General features: G+C 48.2%; 1 protein-coding gene across 1 annotated transcript; it reads right to left on the bottom strand.

Moving 5' to 3' along the window:
- Positions 1-302: 302 nt before the first annotated feature.
- LOC116650974 (bromodomain adjacent to zinc finger domain protein 2B-like) lies at positions 303-18,368 on the bottom strand. The gene is given in 18 exon segments (XM_032436348.2): positions 303-2,977; positions 3,048-3,169; positions 3,227-3,839; positions 4,527-5,024; positions 5,281-5,831; positions 7,141-8,368; positions 8,370-11,269; positions 11,352-11,393; positions 11,959-12,003; positions 12,081-12,146; positions 12,209-12,565; positions 12,690-12,962; positions 13,019-14,294; positions 14,364-15,094; positions 15,306-15,784; positions 16,639-16,890; positions 16,992-17,226; positions 18,201-18,368. Coding segments are annotated over 17 exon segments (9,735 nt in total). The 5' UTR covers positions 17,137-17,226; positions 18,201-18,368; the 3' UTR covers positions 303-2,820.
- Positions 18,369-20,358: the final 1,990 nt, after the last annotated feature.

The following is a 20,358-nucleotide window of genomic DNA, read 5'->3' as shown; positions in this document are numbered from 1 at the left end:
TCGGCCAAATCATGTCAGATTTTGTAATTGTATACCATTTTTGACTCGTAAGGATCAGTACTATCGATTGGCCTCATAAAAACTAAAATCTAAATTTTGACCCAAATCGACCAAAAAGCAATGGGTTACATCACGTTTTTTCTCAAAATCGAGGCCGGTTCGAAAGTGAAAACATTTTTGATGATTTTTTTTTTAATATCTCGAGTAAATAACGCCTGATTTTGGAATGTTGAACTTCAATCCCAATTGAATTATTGAATGAATTCATATTAAAATCCTCCTTTAAGTAAAAGACTTGAGAGTACATTTTTGATATTATTTACTTGTATTTGTTTCCATGAGTGCACAAATGTCGAAAGTAGCTTTTATGATTTTACTTTCAGTTTAGGGAATTTTGTTTATCGTAAGATTTGCTGTTTGATTTTTGTGTTTGGTTTTTCTTTGACCATAATCATATGTTTAATATTCTGTCATTAAATAGTTTGTATATGTACGATATTATTTATTATTAGTTAAATACGTTTTAAAAATAAATGTATTTCTGTAATGTATCACCAAAAACAACACACATGCGATTAGTTATTGTTTTTACTGTCGACAGCTTCAAGTTGACGTTTCAAATTGATTTCTTGGGCATCGAAAGGAGACGAAAGCGCTAAAAGTCCGACTAAACCTGAAGGATCCAGTCCTTCTAAGCGCGATATGCCAGAGATCCAATTAAATATATATTTTAATGTAGTCTGATCTTAACTGATCTATGAATGCCAAAAACCCAATTACCATCATTGTCATCTGTGCATGTGCGTTATGAGAGCTTCAAAATGCTGTCATGCGTATGTACATTGGGTTGAGGGTGTTTGTTTGTGTTGGGTTGTATGTGTGTGTGTGTTGGGTGGGGTGAAAAGTCTGAAGCTTTCTATTTACATGGGCAAAGTAATAACCCTTCAATTATTTCATGCGGCTACACACATCTATAAATATCAGTTTATGGCTTAACATGCAATATATGTAAAATGTTATGTTCCCATACCCTCAGTGGGTATTGGGTACTTGTGATATTTGTAGTACTTTATACATATACATCTATTTATTATGTCTTACAATTTGCGTTTTAACCAATTCGGATGTTTCTGTTGTAGGTAGTTCAATTGTTGAGGTTTTCTGTCTATATCTGGTTATGGATGCATCTGCTTCTTGTTGGATGGTTCAAGCTTCTACTCAGTCTTGAACAAATCGTCAGCTCAAGGTGAAAGTTTGTTTTATATTTCGATTTGGCTTAGCTTGAACATGATTTCTGTTTCAATTGTTTCTATGTATTTCTGTCAACGTTTATTTTCATTCAATTATTGTGCGGCACTGCAAATGATTAATAATTTATTTAAAAATTGTCATAATATAAATATTCTCGCATTTCGCATTTCTCGCATATATTTACTGTATGTATATTGTGATTGAGAGTTTAATTTGGATTTGTGTTCGGTTATGTATTTGATTTTTTATTATAATATTGATTTATTTAATTTGTCGTATTTACAGCTAAAATTGTGCAATTTGCAGTGGCTGATTCCTAATATGCCACATTCATTTAAATCGTGTCTAAGCTAAGCTGTAAAATTGCCTTAAATTTTCGATTGTTTTTCTTTTCTTTATTCATAAATATTTAGTTTGAAATGTGTGTGTGTTTCTGTGTATGTGTGTGTGTGAGGGTGAGTGTTGCTCTGTGTGCTTCCTTTAATACTGTATTTCTATGCGATTATGTGTCCTGCCAAGGCATGTAACTTGTTCTTTTGTTTTTTATTTGGCTCTTTAGAAATGCCCACTAAATGTTGTCGTGTTGTTGTTGTTGTTGTTGTTGAAATGTACACTCGGTATTATAATTTATATAAATTTAATTTAATTTTGAATTAATTTACAAAACGTTGCCGTCTACCTTTTGAGTATATTATAGGTAAGATTAGTTTTAGATTTAGGTTTTGGATTTGGATTTAGTCCATATATATATAAATACAATGAATGCTTGCGGTTGCAAACAGATGCGAACGGTCACTAAGTATAAGTACAGATACAAATTAAAACTTAAATGAGCGCTTCGTGATTTCTATCAAATCAAGTACAATGTAATTCATAAAGCATAGATTTATAAGTAGATATAGTTAGAATTACAGTTACGGTTACAGTTATAGTTAAGTCGACTACTATCCAAATATCTAAATTAAATCAAATAAAATAACAAAGCAAAGCAGCTTTGTGCGCAAATACTGTTCAAATGTTGCATAGACACACGTAACTGTTCAGTTTGTCTGCTTCTGGCTCTTCTAATTAGTTTCGTTACCATTTTAGTTGTAGTCTAAATAGTTAGTTAAATGTTGCTGCTGCTTGCAATTTAACTAAAAACCGTTAACTCTTTCTTGGCAAAAAATACACATTTCATTGGGTTTGTTCGTGGCTATAGATATTCACAAGTTGAAGACCTCCTCCTGGAACTGGGACTGTCTATATTGGTGTATATATATGTTTTAATATAATGCGTAATAATACAAACTACAGCTACCTTCTTATGCTTAGCCTTCTAATAATTCTGCCTGCTTGCCTGCCTGCCTGCCAGCCTGCCTGTCTTTAGCTGTGCATCTTCATATATATACAAATTCTATATTCTCCTGATCTCTACCAGAATTGTGCTGCTGTTGCGCTTGTCTGTGGCGGCATTGTCGTCGTTGTACTTCCAGTTGCTACAGTTGCAACAGCTGTTGTTGCTGCTGCTGCTGCTGCTGTTGGTGCTGCTGTGCCTGTTGCTGGATTTAGCTGCGGCAGGGGAGGATATCAGGAGTGCTTGTCGGTGAGCTCCGTCCAACGTGACTCGAAGAACTTGCGCATACCATGGCCCGCTTTGCCTACGGGCGAGTCATCCTCGTTGAACATCTCGCAGTTGTCAAAGATTTGCCGCACATCCACGCAAAAGTCCTCGCGGCACTTGTAGCTGCGCATCAAAAAACGAGATAAAATTCTGTTAAAATCAAACCCAGATTAAACACAAATGATTTACACACCTCAAATCCTGCAGTTTCTTCTTGATTGTTGACAGATCCATGGGCGCTTTAATGATTTTGCGATATGTGGGAAACTGTTTGGTGTTCACAGGCAACAGAAATGGCCACGAATCCTCATGAAGCTATCGAAGCATATGTCAATTAACCTTTTGTAATTGCTTTTATTTTGGTTTCCTTACCTCCATTTCGCCCAGCAGCGTCTTGCAGACGGCCAGCTCCTTGATCAGCTTCTTGGTGGCATGCTTCTCCTTCTTCTCCTGCTTCAGCTTCTCCTTGGCCTCCTGTATGGCGTGTATGTTAATGGGTGGCGGCGACATTTGCGTCCCAGCCCCAGCACCAGCAGCAGCCGGCGGTGTTGGAGTGCATGTCCTCGGCGACGGCATGGCCATCAGCTGCTGCTGCGGAGGCGACTGGCAGGCAACGTTCAACAAAGCCGTTGGCGATGCCTGCATCAAAACAGGCGCCGTTACGTTCGGCGTCGGTGGCTGTAGCGGCGCTGACAGCGCTGGCGGTGGTGGTGTTGGTGCCGCCACGGGCGTGGACGTCGGCGTGGGCGTAGGTGTGCGTGTGGGCGTCACCTCACGCGGTGACATGGCCGCAAACTGCATCGCCTGCGGCACAGACACGACGCCAAAGTTACTCGGCGCTGCATAGCCTGTCGCAAAGGAGCCGCTCTCCTCCAGCTGCACGCCTCCGTTGTTATTGCCGAGATGCGCCTGGAAACGGGTGCCATCAATCGAGTTATTGTGATGCTGCTCATCGTACGTGGCCGAGGCAATCGAATGCGCCGGACTGCAAATTGTAAACGAAAGTTTGTTTTTACAATGGGCGACACATACTAGTCATATATGTAAAATGGAATTATGTAAAATGGTCCAGAGTGTATTCAAATAGAGGCTATCCTAATACTCCAAATTGCTAGATGTATATCTATGCCTATTCTATACAAAGATAGTTAAACTAAGTTTTGGGAAATGCCGATACACATACATATCTTACCATTTGCCAGATTTCCGATCAATTCTACGTAGAACAGGGATGAAAAAAGTAAATATTTCACCTTTGATTTCGGTTCGAGCAACTGTTTTTCCACATTTAAAAACTTTGCTTCCGTTTCGTCACATTTATCATCAGATTTTTATCAATTTCATAACCAAATATATCTTTTTTGTTCTGTACATTCTACTGAGACATTAGCTAAACTATCTCGAAGACTGTTGCTAAAATAACTTGAATACAATTTTATGCTGCTGGAGCGTAGCGAATAATATTTGAATAGTTTGTTAGGTGCTTGCCCATGATGTGAATCAAAAGTGCGAGAGGAGGTTATTGTTGTGCATGTATTTGAGATATGTATTATATTATTTGAAAAATGTATGTATGTACACGATCAAGTATTATGTATTTGAATAACTGTTGTTTTACATAATTGAATGCTTGGGTTCGAAAGTGGAATATGTATTTGAAAGGGTCGCTCACCTAAGCGGCGCTGGAAGGGATGTCATGGACTCGTCATGCGACGAGTTGAGCGACTGCTGTGAGCCATGCAGCAGCATTTGCTGCTGCTGCTGCTGCAGTTGTTGCTGCTGCTGCTGCTGCTGCTGCTGCAGCTGCTGCTGGTGTGGATCGATGGGACACAGATGCTCCATGCTGCCGGCCGAGGCCAACAGCTGATGTTTGTCGCTGCCGCGCCGCTTTGCCGCGGTGCTGGCATCGCGATCCCGTCGCGACTTGCTGCTGCTGCTGCCGCTGCTGGCGGCGCTTCTCTTTTTGGGTGGCGGGGCGCGGGTGATGCAGCCGTGGCAGTACCACTTGCCGCGCGGCACCTTCAACAGCGGCGGAATGTAGCAGTCGGCGTGATAGGCGCGCGGGCACAGATCACAGTAGATCATCTTGCCGACAGGCGAGGGCCGATGCCCGCCGCAGACGATGCACTTGCGCTCGTTGGTCGCCTTATTGACGCACTCATAGCAGTACCTGCAAGCAGAAGGATCTCATTAGTTGCGCACAAACAGGACAGAGACCAGGGCGATTGGGGAGCGGGACGCGGTACAGTGCGTGGCGTGGACTTGGTGGACTTGGACGCGAGCGTACAATAAAACGAAAGTAAACAATTCAAGACGATGCGACAAATGTGCGAGGGATGAACAGATTGATGAGGACCAAAGGGCTGAGTCGGATGAAGAATTTGGCTTGGTTTGGTTTGGTTGGGTTGGGTTTGCTTTCTACTCACCAGTCGCCATCGGGTATGTTGTCCATTTTGGGCTTGAAGCAGTAGGTGTGGTAGCCCTTGTCGCAGCCATCGCAGAGCAGCAGCTTGTCCTCGTTCTCGCCCGAGGTGCAGAACTGGCAATTCTGTAAGGAGTTTGAATATTTGCAAGAGTTTGTAGTAGTGCCTGAACGTCGTCCTTGTCGTTTGCGTTTGCCGTTCGAATACGAATTGCAGTCAGTGTCCGAGTTCGAATCGGAGTCAGAGTTCGAGTTTGAGTTCGAGTTCTGGTCACATCCGTTCTGCGCCAAGGCTTTCAAATTTATTTTTATGGTCATCGAAGGAGTTTTTGCTGCAGCTGGCGCCTCTTTAGCATTTTCCATTTGCTTTGATTTCTTCGGTGTTGCTTTGTTTGACTGCTTCTTCTCCTTGTCCTTGTCCTTGTCCTTTTTGGACTGCTTTTGTTTTGAGCCGCTCTGCTCAAGTTGTTGTTGCTGCTTCTTCTTTGGCGTAGCCTGCTTTTTGGCGCTGCCTTTCTTCTTGTTGGACTTGTTGTTCTTTGCGGGCGTTGCATACTTTTGTACGCAGCCAGATTCAGATTCAGTTCAAGTTGCGTTCGAGTTGGAGTTGCGTTCGAGTTGGGGTTGCGTCCGAGTCGGTTTGAAGGAAATGTTGCGTTCGTTGCAGCGGGCAAACGGGTAAACGGATAACGGCAGCGGGTATGGCAACAAAAGCATTCGATTGTAAAACAAATGGCGTGTTTATGTATGTGTGTGTGTGTGTATGTATATGGGTGTATGTTTATGTGTGTGTGAGTGTGTGTGTGTGTGTGTATGAAAGCGTTAAATTCGTTTTTTGATTTTGAACAAGAGAACACCATTGAACACCACAAACAACAAACAAGTCAAACATTCAGCGAAAGTGTTAAGAAAGAAACAGAACAAACAATAAAAAATTCGAATTAATTTCAAGGCAGTCAATAATTTTGTTCAATTAAGGACGACAGTTGCAAAGGAAAGATAATTCTACATAAGTTTACATGCAAAACAAACAAAATTGCAAATGCTAGATGATCCTAAAGAAAGCACTACTTGGGAACTTGGAACGTCTACAAGCTTCGAATAGTTGGGCATGATATTGGGCTACAAAAAATATAACTACTAATTGCGGCAAGACAAGCACTTGGAAAGCGAATCCTATAAATATCTTGTAGTTATCTATCATTTTGTTACTATAACAATTTTAAACAATACTTTTTAGCTAAGATAGAGCCGTATGAAAAGGCGTTTTGTTGGCTAAAATCACAAACTGATTGTGGAATTCACAATTATGAAAAATTGATTTGAAAACTAATTGGAGGAAAACTTTCTTATTTTTTGCCCAATTTAGAAAAGTATATTATAATCAGATATATTTAAGAAGCCTTCCAAATGTTACGAAAAAAAACCTAGAAAATGCGAGCTGCTGCTTGAAGAGCATAGAATATTATATGAATATTCATATGTCTCTACTACTGTCAGACTATTTCTTTGCTTTTCTTCTTCGGACCACAGGCATTCGAAGGAAACAAGGTACGATTTAAAAGAAAACTGGTGAAAATTGATTAGTGCATATGTGTGTGAGTGTGTGTGTGTGTGTGTCTGTGTGTTGGTTATGGGGTTACAATGTGAGTATATAGATGTATGAATGCCAAAAACTAAATGGGGAATGAAAGGCGTCTGACTGCGGCATGAAGGAGTAGGGCTTCAAGGCGCAATGTCAGTGTTGAATGGTTTTTAGTGTTGGGTTGTTGGATTCGTGGGGTTGGTGGGCTGATGGCTGGATAGTGGTGGGGTGCCAAGCTAAGAGATAAGCAAAAGCAAAAGACAAAGAGCTGAAACTTACCGCCTTCATGATGCTCTTGTCCCATGCCACGCAGGACTCCAGCACATAGAGGGCCATGGCCAGCTGGGCGGTGGTATGGGATCGGGCGACGGCATCTCGCCATTGCACCAGGCCCTTGGGTATATTCTCCACCTTCTCGTCCTTGTCGCTGTCGCAGTTGCTGGCCGGCGATGCGGCGCCAGAGCAGGACTCCAGGGTTCCGGCTGGCGGCACAATCGTCTCACAGGATGTGGACGCGACGCTGGTGCTGGGAGCAGCTGCCGCAGCAGCCGCGGCCAAGGCCATGGCGCGCTCGTTAAAGACGGAGGCGTTCAGATTGTTGCCGGGCTGTTGGGTCTGCTGCTGGGCCATCAGCTGTTGCTGCTGCTGCTGCATCTGCAGCAGATACGCCGCCGCCGAGGCGGAGTTCTGCGTCTGTGTGGAGGTCTGCTGATTCTGGGCGATGACGGCCAGGTGGGCGTCGCCGGTCTGGGAGCCAAGCGGCGGCTTCAGATAGCGTCGCTCGATATTTGCCTCCAGATCGATGATGCGCTCCCTTATCATGGGTATGATGCTCACAAAGTCCGCCTCGCACATCTCCTCCTGCTCGCCCAGATTAATGTCATTGTCGCTGCGCGTGGGCAGTTGCCAGTTCTTTAGCTGCATCGATGCGCTGGCAATTTTATCTTCCAGCGATTCGAGCTGCTCCAAAAGTGCCAACTCGACTCGCCTGGCCACCTTGGGGTTCCAGTCGCCCGGACGGTCCGGCATCATGTACTCGACCAGCTCGGCCTGAGCCTCGTTCAGCTTCAGCTGATAGTTGACGCCCAGCGGCTGTTCGAGTCCGAGGAAGCGCGTCAGATTCTCCTGCAGCTCGCGCTCGCGCAATCCCGACGGATTCAACGTTTTCAGCAGCTGGCGCAGCTTTTGCTCGTCGTCCAGCTGCCACCAACCGTAGCGCTGCCTGCGCGGCACATACACGCCGTGCACCTTCTCCGGAAAGCCGGCCAGCTTCACCTGCTCCAGCAGCCGGTGCTCGTCCGGCGTCATCGACAGCGGCAACGGAATGTCTATCGGTATATAGGTCTGCACGCTGCTCAGCGACATGTTCGCTATGTTGTGGTAATACGCCTGGGACAGGGCCTCATCCAGACGCAGTTCAATCTTGGGCTTCAAGTCCGGAGATTCGACGCTCCCGCCGCCCGTATCTGGTGCGGCATCAGCGCGCAAACGAAAAAAACGCTTCCGGCTCGGATTTGGACTTGGACAGCTTTAGTAGCTGCTGCTGCTGCTGCTGCTGCTCCTCATCGGTTGGCTGGCCACGATGAGGAGACGCCAGACCGTTTTTTGACACCGTTAACTTGGCCTGTTCGTACTCATCCAGCTTGGCCTGCATCTGCTTCTCGTCCAGTCCCGACAGCGTGAATATGCACTCCTGACTGAACTTCGTCGGATCCACCTTGCACTCCTCCATGGGTATGCTGTAGTACTGCATGTTGTTGATCAGATCCCACGGATGGCCCTGCAGCTGCAGCTGTGCACTGCAGTGCTGGTAACTGGCATAGCTGAGCTGCAGCTCTGTGGCCACCACGCCACCCTCCTCCGCCGGCAGCTCGCTGACCAGCGGCACCTCGCGCTTAACAATCGAGAACCATTTGGGCGCGGCGTCCTCGCCAATCTGCGTTGTCGACACAATGATGCAGTCGTCCTCCTTCTTGAGATCCTCCTGACTCATTGCCTCCGCCTTATCACAGTTGCCGTTGCTGCTGCCGACGCCTCCGTTGTTGTTATTGTTGTTGTTGTTGTTGTTGTTGTTGTTGTTGTTGTTGTTGTTATTGTTGTTGTTGTTGCTGAGAGTTGGTATTAGACCCGGAATGGTGGGTATCTTGATCTCGGCCTCAAAGTCGGTTTTCGTTGAGATGACCGTGGGCGGCGGTCCCATTAGCTCCATCTCCGATTTGACCTTAATCTCTGGCCTGGCCACGACAGGCTCTGTGGCCTTCACAACGCTGGGCAACACCTCATCATCATCGTCGCCAAGGTCCACAATCTCCGGCTCCACTTTGTTGATCTCCGTCACATCATCGTCATCGTCGTCGTCCTCCTCGTTCTCGTTCTCGTTCGCGTTCACCGGCTGGTGATTCGCCAGCTGTGCTTTGACACTATCCAGTTCCGCCGGTTCATCGACCTCCATTTGCTCTACTGCAGCTGTTGTTGTTGCTGCTGCTGCTGCTGCTGCTGCTGCTGCTGCAGGGACATTTGCATCCGGCAGCTGTGTGGGCTGTTCTTGCTGCTCGGCGCCATCAACTGCCACATTCTGTGTGTCGCTGGGCGTCTCCTGCTGCGTCTGTTGTTGCAGCTGTTCGTCCATGGCCTCCAGCGCCTCGTGGTAGCCGCAAATGTCGTTCTGGGCCGACTCCAGAGCCTCGATGAAAATGCCGCCAGCCTTTGGCAGCTTCCAGTAGCGTCGCCAGAAACGATCCTGGCCGAAGCAGGCGGCCCGCAGCTGATTGGTGCTCTTCTCCAGCGCCTCCTTGCAGTTGAGCGAGGCGCGCACAATCTTGTCAAGCTTCTTTTGCAGCTCGTCGGCACTCAGGCGATTGTCCTCGTCCTCCTCAACGTTGGTTATCTCTGAGTCTAAATCGGACAGGTCATCCTCAATGATGCTCACGTCGTGGCTCTGCGAGTGCCCATCCTCATTGATGGAATTGCGTGCGCCGCTCTTCTTTGCCTGCAGCAGCGCCGTCATCCCGACATCTGGCGCTGCTGTTGCTCCAGCTGCCGTTCCGCCGTTTTGCTGATACTCCTCCAGCTTGGCCAGCTGCTTCGAGGGACTCACCTCGGACATGGGCGCGGCGGAAAGCGGTGCCACTGAATCGCCGCTACTGGAAATCAGCACTGGAGCATCGCCATCCAGTTCCATGGGCTGTGGTTGCTCCGTGTCTGGAGTCTGCTGCTGCTGCTGCTGCTGCTGGTCCTGCCTGGTTTTCTCCTCCTGTGTTTTTTCCTCGCTGTTGCACTCAGCACCTGGAGTTGGCTCTGCCGCAGCAGTTCCCTCAGCCGGCGACTCGGTCGTTGCCTGCTTGTTGGCCTCTGCCTCCGCCTCGGCCTCTGCCTGCTTGGCGAGACGTTCGCGTTCGCGTTCGGCGTCGAGCTTCTGTTGGGCCAGGAGCGCTTGCATGGCCGCTTCACGCTCCGCCTGCGCCTTCTCGTAGGCCTCGATGCGAGCCTTGCGCTGGTGCAAGGCCTTGTATTTGCGCACCTTCATGTCGGTCATGTACTTCTCCTTGCGCATCTGGGCGCAGGTCTCGAGGCTGCCGTCGATCTGACGCAGCACCGCCTTGTTCATCAGCAGGTCGTTGCACAGGTGCGCCAGCATCTGTGCCTTGCGTGTCGGATTGAGCGCCACGAAGGGCCGATCCTTGAGTGCGTGCGAGAGCTTCCATGTGTCGTTCTCGTGCAGCAGCTTGTAGTACTCATGATTCTTGGCCGAGTGCGTGGCCGTATCCGCGTCCAGTTGGTGGTGGTCGGGCACGCGTCGCTCGCGCTCCCTGTCCACAGTGATGCCGTGCATCTGGCGAATCTCGCCGGTGGCGGTGGCGTACAGGTAGATGCGCAGGATCTCGGACACGTTTGAGTTGGTAATGTCCGCGTTGCGCAGCGACTGGCCCAGCAGCGTGGTGTGCCGGCCAGGATTGGGCACACCCGGATCCTCGATGGCACAGACCAGCAGGTGCGTCATCACCGAAAGCAGCTCCTCCTCGGCGTCCGCATTGCTGTCGCTGATGAGCGCATCGTGCAGGTTCTGCAGAGACGGCAGCGACTCCATGTCAAAGCCGAGCGTCTCGCCAAAGTTGTGCAGGAACTCGAACACCATCAGCAAATCGGCCATCGCCTGTCCAGGCAAACGATTGCCAGCGATGCGCTCCAGTTCCGGCACGTTCAGCTCCTGCGGCAGCTCTGAATCCTCGCTGGGTTTGCGTATTAGCTGCAGTATCTCCGCGTCCCGCTTACGCTCAGCCATGCGACGCTCGCGCAGTATCAAGCGATCCAGCACCAGCTGGTGCTTCTTCTTTTCACGCTCTTCGAATTTGCGCCGCAGCTCGAGCATCCTGATCAAGTTCATGTGCTGGCGGCGTCGTTCGCGCTCCTACGAAAACAAGTTGAAAACAAAGAAAGATAAGGAAAACAAAGAAAACGCTGGAAAAATGAAAAGCAACCAAATCGCTTACCATTTCGGCAGCCAGCAGTAGCTCCTTTTGCTTCTGCAGTTCCTGTGTAAGAGAAGAGACAAAACAAACGGATGACAAAATTTGATTGAATGGAAGCTAATCGCAGCGCTAAATTTAGAGAATATGACAACTAATGCATCAGATAATTATAAATTAATAAGTTATTATAAATAACTTTAATACAGAACTATTCAGGATAGCAAATATTTGTAAATAATAAAAATACAAACACAATTTTATAATCCTGCAAACCAAAGCTTGATTGTCTCACTGAAATCTTTAAGTACTAAAGCTTGTCAAAGAAGAAGTCTTTAAAGAAAGTATATATCAACTATTAAAGAATATAAATAAATTATTAAAAAGTTATTCGATGGAGCAGACTTTTACAAGCAAGCAAATTTAACACATATTTTACACTTTGGATTGTTGAAAGTGAAATTAAAATTTGAACTAAAGAACAAACTGCCGAATCTTAACTAGAAAGTTTAGGTAAAATCAGAAACATTATAAAATGTTTAAAACAAAACAAAAAGCATGTGCAGAAGAAGGAGGAGCACAAGAGACGCAGCAGAGAGTGGCAAACGTGAAGGCGAAATTGATGCTGTACCTGTTCTTTAGCTAGAATAGCTTCCTGACGTCGCTTCTCTTTCTCCTAAATATTGCAAAGAAAATGCCAATTTGAAAAGGAGTTCAAACAGAGACAAGCTCTTGAATAAATTGGAAACTGACCTGCTGCTTCTTGAGCAACTCCTCCTGCTTGAGGCGATCCAGTTCTTCCTGACGCTTTTTGCGCTCCTGCAAAATGGGATTTAGACGTAAGTAATTGAAGGTGCGGGAATTTGGTGTGCTGTGCTTACCTCGATGGCCTGCTGGTTCTTCAGTTCCTTCTCCTTGCGCTGCTGCTCCAGCTTGGCATTCTTCTCCTGGCGCGCCTTCTCCTTGTTGCGGGCCAGCTCCTCCTTCTGCTGTTTCTTGGCATCGCGCATCGCCTGCTGCTGCTTGGCGATCTCAATGCGCTGCTCCACGTTGAGCGTCTGTCGCGTAAATACTTTCAGATCCTCCAGCCGCTTCGCCACATCCTCGTCCGTCATTCGTATGTACTCGCCATCGTTGGCATAGGGCGGTGGCGCGGGCTGCAGGAACGAGCCCACAATGGCACGCGCCGAGAAACTAAAGTTCTCGCGCGTCAGACTCGATGGCTGCTGCTCCAAGAGCTAAACAGGGACAAAAACAAAAAGGGTACATGTTTTACTCTCGACATTTTCGCATGTAATAAAATGTGCTCCTTCAGCTAGTGTGTCGCGTATTACAAATTACAAATGCGCCCTACAAACTCACAGCAAACACTTGGCCAATGGTCTTCAGGGGCAGGGTGCTGCCCGGTGCGTAGTAGGTGACCTCGCCGCGTATCTGACCCTGCTTGGTTAAGCCGCGTATGACTGTATCTCGCTTCCAGCCGAGCTCTAGGGGCACACGCAGCTCTGCCACATTCAGTATGTTGGCATCCTCGCTCTCCGACTCCGAAAGTCCGCTCTCGGCGGCGACGCTCTCCGAGTCCGTTGACGTTTCCATGTGTGCGTTAGCCTCGCTCAGCGCCAAGCGTATCTTTTCCTGCACGAAATAAAAGCAATTAGCCAAAGCTAACCAAGAGCAGTCTATAGCCTTACAATGTCCGCGCCCTGTTGGAGCAACTGCTGCGTGGCCAGCATTGGCTTCAGTCCCACGGCGCGTGACTGCGCCAGCAGCGAGGCCACCGTGTTCTTCTTGGGCTTGGACACGCCACGGCCCAAGTTGCGCGGTCGTCCCTCCTTATATGTGGAGGAGCCAGACCCAGAGCCAGAGCCAGAGCTAGACGTGCCCGACGCAGCTGGCATGCTGCCCTGTGCCGGCGAAGGCGAAGCACCGCCTGCTCCACTGCCGCTGCCGGAAATGGATCCGCCAGGCATGCCACCGGTGCCGCCCAAGGCAGCGGTTATGGAGCTCAAGCTCTGCAAGCTATTCGAACCGCTGCCGCCGCTGCCCTGCGCCTGATAGTCGCTGGCCAGATTGCCCAGCGCCGAGGAAGCCGCTGAAGAGGCAGCAGACGATGCTCCTGCTGCTGCTGTGGCGTTCATGCTGTTTGAACTATTTTTGTCCGAGGGTTTCATGGACAGATTCAGTGGTGCATCAAAGTCGTCTATGGTAATGGGATTGGAGGCGGAGCCAATGGCGCCGGTGGCGGGCAAAGCACTCGACTTCAAGCTGAGATTAACACCAGAGGCCAGTGAAGGGTCGGTGGTCAGGTCGTGCAGCTCCTTGCCGCAACCCTTGTTGGACAGATTGTATGCGCCGTTCGAGGTAATGGTCGGCGGCAACTTGATGACCTCCACCCGATCGTTGGACGCATTCTGGCTGTGACTGTGGCTCTGACTGTGACCGGCTGTGGAGCCAGCCGTGCTGGTCACCGTCGACGATGACGACGATGCGGAAACAGCCGCCTTAGAGACGCCACTTAGCTGATCCATGGGACTCATGCCCAGACCCATGGGCATACCGGCGGCGCCCAGCATGCCGTGCAGATGCTGCTGCTGCTGTGCTGCTGCCGCCATTGCGGCGTACTCCATTTCGAGTCTGGCGCGCTTCGACGGACTGAGCCCTGGAAATGCAAGCAGAGAGGTAATTGCATTTGTTGTGCTTTCTAAATCCTTTTGCTGCTGTTGCTGTTGTTGTTGTGTAAGGTGTTGTTGTTGTTGTTGTTGCTGTTGTTCTGCTTGGTGTTGTTGTTGTTGTTGTTGTTGTTTCTGTGTGGACTGTTGTTGCTGTTGTTCTGTTTCGGATATGGTCTTCTTGCGACCGCGTGAAGTACTACCGGGTATCTTGGGGCCCACGATGGAGGACGTGTACTTGATAATCTCCGTATCCGGCGGCAGTCTCACACCCAACAGCGACGGATGTTCGCTGCCGCTGCAAAGTAGATGCAAAATTGATTAGTAATTCACTTGCTTCTGCTCGAAATTCTGAGCTTCCGCTCACCTGCTCATCATGGCCGCATTGCTCATGTAGTCCTTGGCGCTGCCTTTGTTCCCGCTGCCGGCCATCGTTGTGCTGGCCACCTGCTGTTGCTGCTGCTGCTGTGACAGATGTGCCGCGGAGGTGACCGTGGCGCTGGCAGCGGCTCCGCTGCTCGCCGCAAACGCATTCATGGCCGCCTGCACGCTCTGCTGGGGCGTCATGCCGAGTGCGCCGAATTGTGAGAGCGAGTTGAGGGCATTGAGCGACGGATTGTTCTTGTCGCGATCCCGATCCTTGCCAGAGCTGCCCATGCCGCTGCCGGAGATGTTTGCATGCGGCGACATGGACATGCTCGGGTGCATGCCACTCAGCGAGGCGCCGCCGCTCGAGCTTGAGCTGACGTTGGTCGACGCCTTGCTGCTGGACATGATGCCACCTCCACTGCCGCCACCACCGCTGCCGCCTGCGCCCAGGCTCATGGCCAGGTTGGACAGACCGTGGGCATGCAGCGATGAGCCACCACCAGCTCCGCTAGATTTCTTGCCAGAGGAACTGTTGGAGCCGCCGCCACTGCCGAGACCCGACATGCCGCCCACGCCAGAGCCGGAGGCGGCCGCTGCGACGGCCTGCATGGCCAGCAGCTCTTTGTGCAGGGTGACCGGATCGTAGGCAGAGCCAGGATTACTCGCAATACTGTTGCTGCTGCCGCTGCTGGTCATTGTCGAGGGCTTGCCATACGCGCTGGCAGTGCTCTGCAATAAATTGAAGATTCAAGTGAAAACTAAGACAAATTACACAGAAAAACTATCCTTGGATCTAATTAATGTCAAGGTTCATGTCAAGAACTAAGAGAGGAGCTCTTTCAGCCAAGGGCTGTTTTGATCGAAGTAGATCAGCAGGCATATTGCCGAATGATAAGAGTTGACAAGAAATAAACAAGCTGCTCAGCAGACAGGGTCTCACCTTGTAGCCGCCGTGGCCCGCGCTGCTTGTCGAGATGGAGGCGCTGCTGCCGGAAGGCGGCATGCTGGTGCCCGGCAGTCCAAAGCCGTGCATGCTGGCCAAGGCCGCGGCGGGATTGTTGGCTGCTGCGGCAGCTGCTGCTGCCGCCGCGGCGTTCAGGCTGTTGGCCAGATTCTGCTGCTGCTGTTGCTGTTGTTGTTGCTGCTGCTGCTGTTGGGCGGCGCGTTTCTCCTTGCGCGACTTGTTCGACTTGCTGCTGGAGCCGCTGCCGCCGCCCGCGGCGCCACCTCCACCACCTACTCCGACCATGCCCGCGCCGCCCGCTGCGCCCGCACCGGAGCCCGTGCCGCCGCCACCCATGGCCATGGCGGCGGGCCCAAAGGCAGCTGCCAGATCGGGATGGGGAAACGGCGACAGTCCGGAGGCCTGCAGCCGGCTAAAGTAATCCTGTGCGGCCAACTGAGCCATGGACCACCAGCCTGCAAATTACATTTAGCATTAGTTTTACAAACAGATCAGACGATCGGCGGAAATTGAATCTATGTACAATTTATTGCTAATATAGGAATGTATATTTCTTTACCTTACAAAAGCCCAAAATACAAACAAATATCTAACAAAAACAATAAATTTATATTACACTTATTAACAAAAACATTCAAAGGAAATGAAATCAACGAAACTTAAAACAATTATCAGAGAGAATAATAACACAAGTATAAGAGAACAATTGTATAAGAATAATAAATTATAAAAATATGCTTGACTATTTATCGCTTTGTTGGCCAAGAGAGAGCAGCTGACAAAGCGTAAAGCTTTAAAACAGCAAGCGAAATTGTTGCTTTAGGAGCGTTTTCTTCAAGTGAATCGCGCGGATTGGACGAGACACTCGCTGTTGAACTCCAAACAAAGAAGAATATCACTCTATTCATCCTCCCCTTCTCCTCCTTCACTCACAACATCCTCTTATTAAATAATTTTGAATAATTGCACTATAATTCCCAAACAGCAAATACTGTGGTGTTAAAGTAAAGTTGATATTGAATTATTTTTGCTTTTATTTATTTTTCTGGGCTTGACCGGGACTCGAACTTGCGTCGGTTCTCTGTCAGAACTCTCGTTCCTTTCTTTCCCGCTCTCTTTTAAACGTGTCGCACGCACTTTTTAGCGGGCAGCGCCAACACAGCTGCTCTGCTGCATGCGTCGCAGTAGCTACTTATACCCTTTTTCACGTCTCGTTTGTTGGCCTTGTCGACTCGCATTTCGTGTAACGTTTGTTGTTGTTCGTATGCTAATTAATGTGGACGAGTGTCGATGCCGACATTTTACTCACTTGCTGGATGCAGACCTGCCAGGCTGGCGGCCTGGGAGGCCGCGACGGCCATTGTGTTCTGGTGATGGTGGGCGCCAGCAGCTGCCGCAGCTGCTGCGGCCATTGATGAGTAACGATCATTGGCAGCCGCTGCGCCGGCAGCATTTGGTAATAGGCCCAAGCCGGCGGCCGCGGCAGCATTGAACTGCGAGTTGAAGAGCGGATTTGAAGCAGCTGCGGCTGCAGCTCCAGTGGGATCTCGGCCCCAATACGCTGCAGGCAAGAAGCAGAACAAGCAACGCGCACAATTTACAAAATATGTTAACTACATGTGTATATTTTGTGTTTTTTTTTTTTTTTTTTTGAGCACTTACCAAACAGCGATGCAGCATCTAATAGTCCGGTGGGATCGTGGGGCCCGCCCGCCCCTGCGCCGCCACCCCCGCCGGAGCCGCCCTTGCCGTGATTGTTTGAGTTTTTGCCGTCGTTGCCGCTGCCATCGCCGGCATTTTTGTTCATGTTAAAGTGCAAAATTGGTGTTGTTTGTTTTTACAGTTGTTCTTGTTGTTGTTGTTGTTAATAATGTAATTATTATTGTGCTTCTTCTGTCTGCAAGTTGATAAAAGAGAGAGAATGCAAAATGTGGTTAGCTTATTAATTAAAATGTCAGTTACTCTCAATTGAACTCATCACGAATCTCACTTAGGCGCTGCTCTCACTCTTGTTTTCGCTCTTAATGTTGGCAACGCCATTTCGGCGACTCTGCGATGTGGAGCGCAAAGAGGAAGCACAAGAAACATGAAAATCAAAACAAAACTACAAAAAAAACTACACACACAACTTCCACACAAAACCCGAACGGAAGCGGGCAGCGGTCGCGCTCTTGTAGCTGTATGCGTGCGAGCAATGCGTGAGAGAATACGAACAGAGACGCCGTGGCTGCGGCTTGCTCACTCACTCACTCACTCACCACTACACCTGCATACAGGGGAAAACAGAAACAGAGCGAATTCGCAGCGTCGCGCAGCGCGCAACTCACACACAGCGTAACAGAAAAAATGCGGCGAACGGCAACTTATTAACAAATTGCATTGCAAAACGCAGGAAAAGTCAAAAAAATGCAACCTTTTTATAGAGCTATGCAAAAATATTAAACACAAATAATCCGATTAATCTATTGCAAGCAAAATCGACACACACACACACACACTCGCATTCACGGACCCCACAGGCGCATACATAAGCCGCTGTGCTGCGGCGAACTATGCATACACAAAGCGAAAGAAAAAAAAAAAGAAGAAAATGCCGTTCGATTTGCTTTGAGTAGCTTTTTAGCTGAGTACATTTTGTTGTTGTTTTTATACATATACATGTTTGGTTTCTCTTTTTGTAAATTTCATTCATAAATTGTTGCAGCTCAAGTTTTGCTTGCATTTGCATTTCACACATTCTGCATATGAACGCCGCCGCTACGCCGACGACGTCACCGCGCTGCCGACGCTGCTGACTAAGAGCCGACTGAGACACAGACAGTCTGTCGGCCTGCTTAAACAATAAATACAATAGTCGACGCGGATGCTTACTTAAAAAACGGCACCTTTCATGCATCAGCCGTATTTTCTGATACATTTCACATATTTTTTTTCAACAATTTTTGTTAGCGTTTTGTAGTTTTAATCCACAAATGAAATTATTTACGGACAAGCGTTGGCGAAAAGCAAACCAAATATCTGTGGGATAACGCGGCGACTGAGAGCGACAATGTGAGAAAACAAAAACGCGCTCGGTACGTTACAAGTGGAATTGAAACATGAGAGCGGTGCCGTGGCACGAGTGTGAGAGGCGCAATGAATGGACCGATGCCGACGCTGACGTTGTGTTCGACAGCGACAGCGACGGCGACGGCGACGGCGACAGCGACAGCGACGCGTTTTCACAGTGGTTGATAATTACACATTTTTTTTGTTGTTGTTTTTCTGTTGCGAAAAAGAAAATGCATAATTTTATGTATTTATCATTTTAATGAGCATACGTTTAGCAGTCCACAGTGCCACAATAAAGGTGTAGCCCACTTTTGCTCCTCTTGCCTTCTTAATAACAGTTATTGCGCTTTCTGCTGTCACGCATCAGCCGACAGATGTGTCTGCTTATCACACAGCATGTGGAGTCTGTCTCTGTGTGTGTGTGTGTGTGTGTAAGTGAGGTGGTTGGGGGCATTTACGAATATTAAATTGCTTAATATATCGCCACGATATGCGTCAATAGTAAAAGGAAAAGGAAAAGAACACAATACTTGAGTTAACGGTAATGTTGTTTTTGCTGTTGCCAGCGTTCCCCGCCCGCTTCTACTTGTTGTTGTTGTTGTTGTGTCTTTTCTTATGCTTCGCTTAAAGTTTTATGAGGGCAACCGCACAGTTGGACCTCTGCTCGGGTCAAAACGTCGTCAACGGCAGCAGCAAAGTCTGTATATGGGTTCGTATATATGTGTGTGTGTGTGTGTGTGTGTGTGAGGGTGTGAGCTGAGCAAGCGCGCGCCACAACAACAATAGAAACAACAGCAAAGCGTTGGCAATATGATTCGAGCATTTATCGTTGACGCTGTCACCGCTGACAACGTCGACAGCGACGCCGTCGTCGACGCGCTGCCAATGAAAAGGTGCGCGAAGCGTGCGTATGGGAATGGGAATGGGAATGGGAATGCGAATGGGGGAGGGAGCGACCAAAGCGATTGCTGCTGCTGCTGCTTTTGTTGATTTTTTCTTTTCTTTTTTGCGCTAACTTGACGTGTAGATATATATGTATATACATATATATATATATTTTTTTTTGCCCATAGCGAATGACGGACGCTGCCAGCCTGCCGCGACTCTCTCGACGCAACTGACCGACCCGTCGACCGACGGACCGACCGACCGCCTCTGCCCTGCCGCCTGTCGTTTCAATATTTGTGACTGACAGAGTACAAATGTGAAATTCTTTTTATTGTGCTCGACGCCTGACGCCGCCGCTGGCGTCGCTGCCAGTCGATACCCACACGCGACCCCTTCGCTTCGCTAACCATCCACGAGCTTTTCATGTTTGTTTCTTGTTGTTTTTTTGTTTTTTTTTTTTATTTTGTATTTTGCTCTTGATTATCTCTAGCTCAATTGGCAGCCGTCAGTCGCATTTTGAGCGTGTATGCGTGTGTGTGTATGTGTGTGTATTTCTATTGCTGTGTATCTTTGCCAAATGCCGCTGCTTGTGTATTATATGTACACATGTACACACAACGTCGTCGCCGCCGCCTTTTACAATAATTTGTTGATTTCTCATAAGACACACCAATACATTTACGCGACTCTATGCAAATTCTTGTTCCATTACAACTACTTGCACACATTGAAAGAGCTATAGGCACGCGCACGCACACACATGCGAACTCGTTATTTGTTGTGTTTACACTCGCGCATTTAAGGAGTTATTTAATTAAACTGTATTTGTTTTTTTTTTTTTTGCTTTGCATATGCATAAATATTCTGGGTTAACGTTATAGAAAAGTGAACGTTTATGAAATGAAACAGCTCGAGTGCAGTGTGCATATGCATGTATATGTGTGTATATGTGTGCGGCAGGAGAGCTTTGAGTGTGTGTGTGAGTGAATGAATTACTGAACTAGCGTGCGTGTGTGTGTGTGTGTGTGCGAGTTGCTTTGTTTATTGGCTGCTCTCGTCCCTTTGGCGCGTTTCAATTCCAACCGTGGCG

This window comes from Drosophila virilis, unplaced genomic scaffold, assembly GCF_030788295.1.
Source record: "Drosophila virilis strain 15010-1051.87 unplaced genomic scaffold, Dvir_AGI_RSII-ME tig00000021, whole genome shotgun sequence".
NCBI classification, from domain to species: Eukaryota; Metazoa; Arthropoda; class Insecta; order Diptera; family Drosophilidae; genus Drosophila; species Drosophila virilis.
Note: the sequence above shows the minus strand (reverse complement) of the source record. Positions and strands in the feature narration are given on the sequence as shown.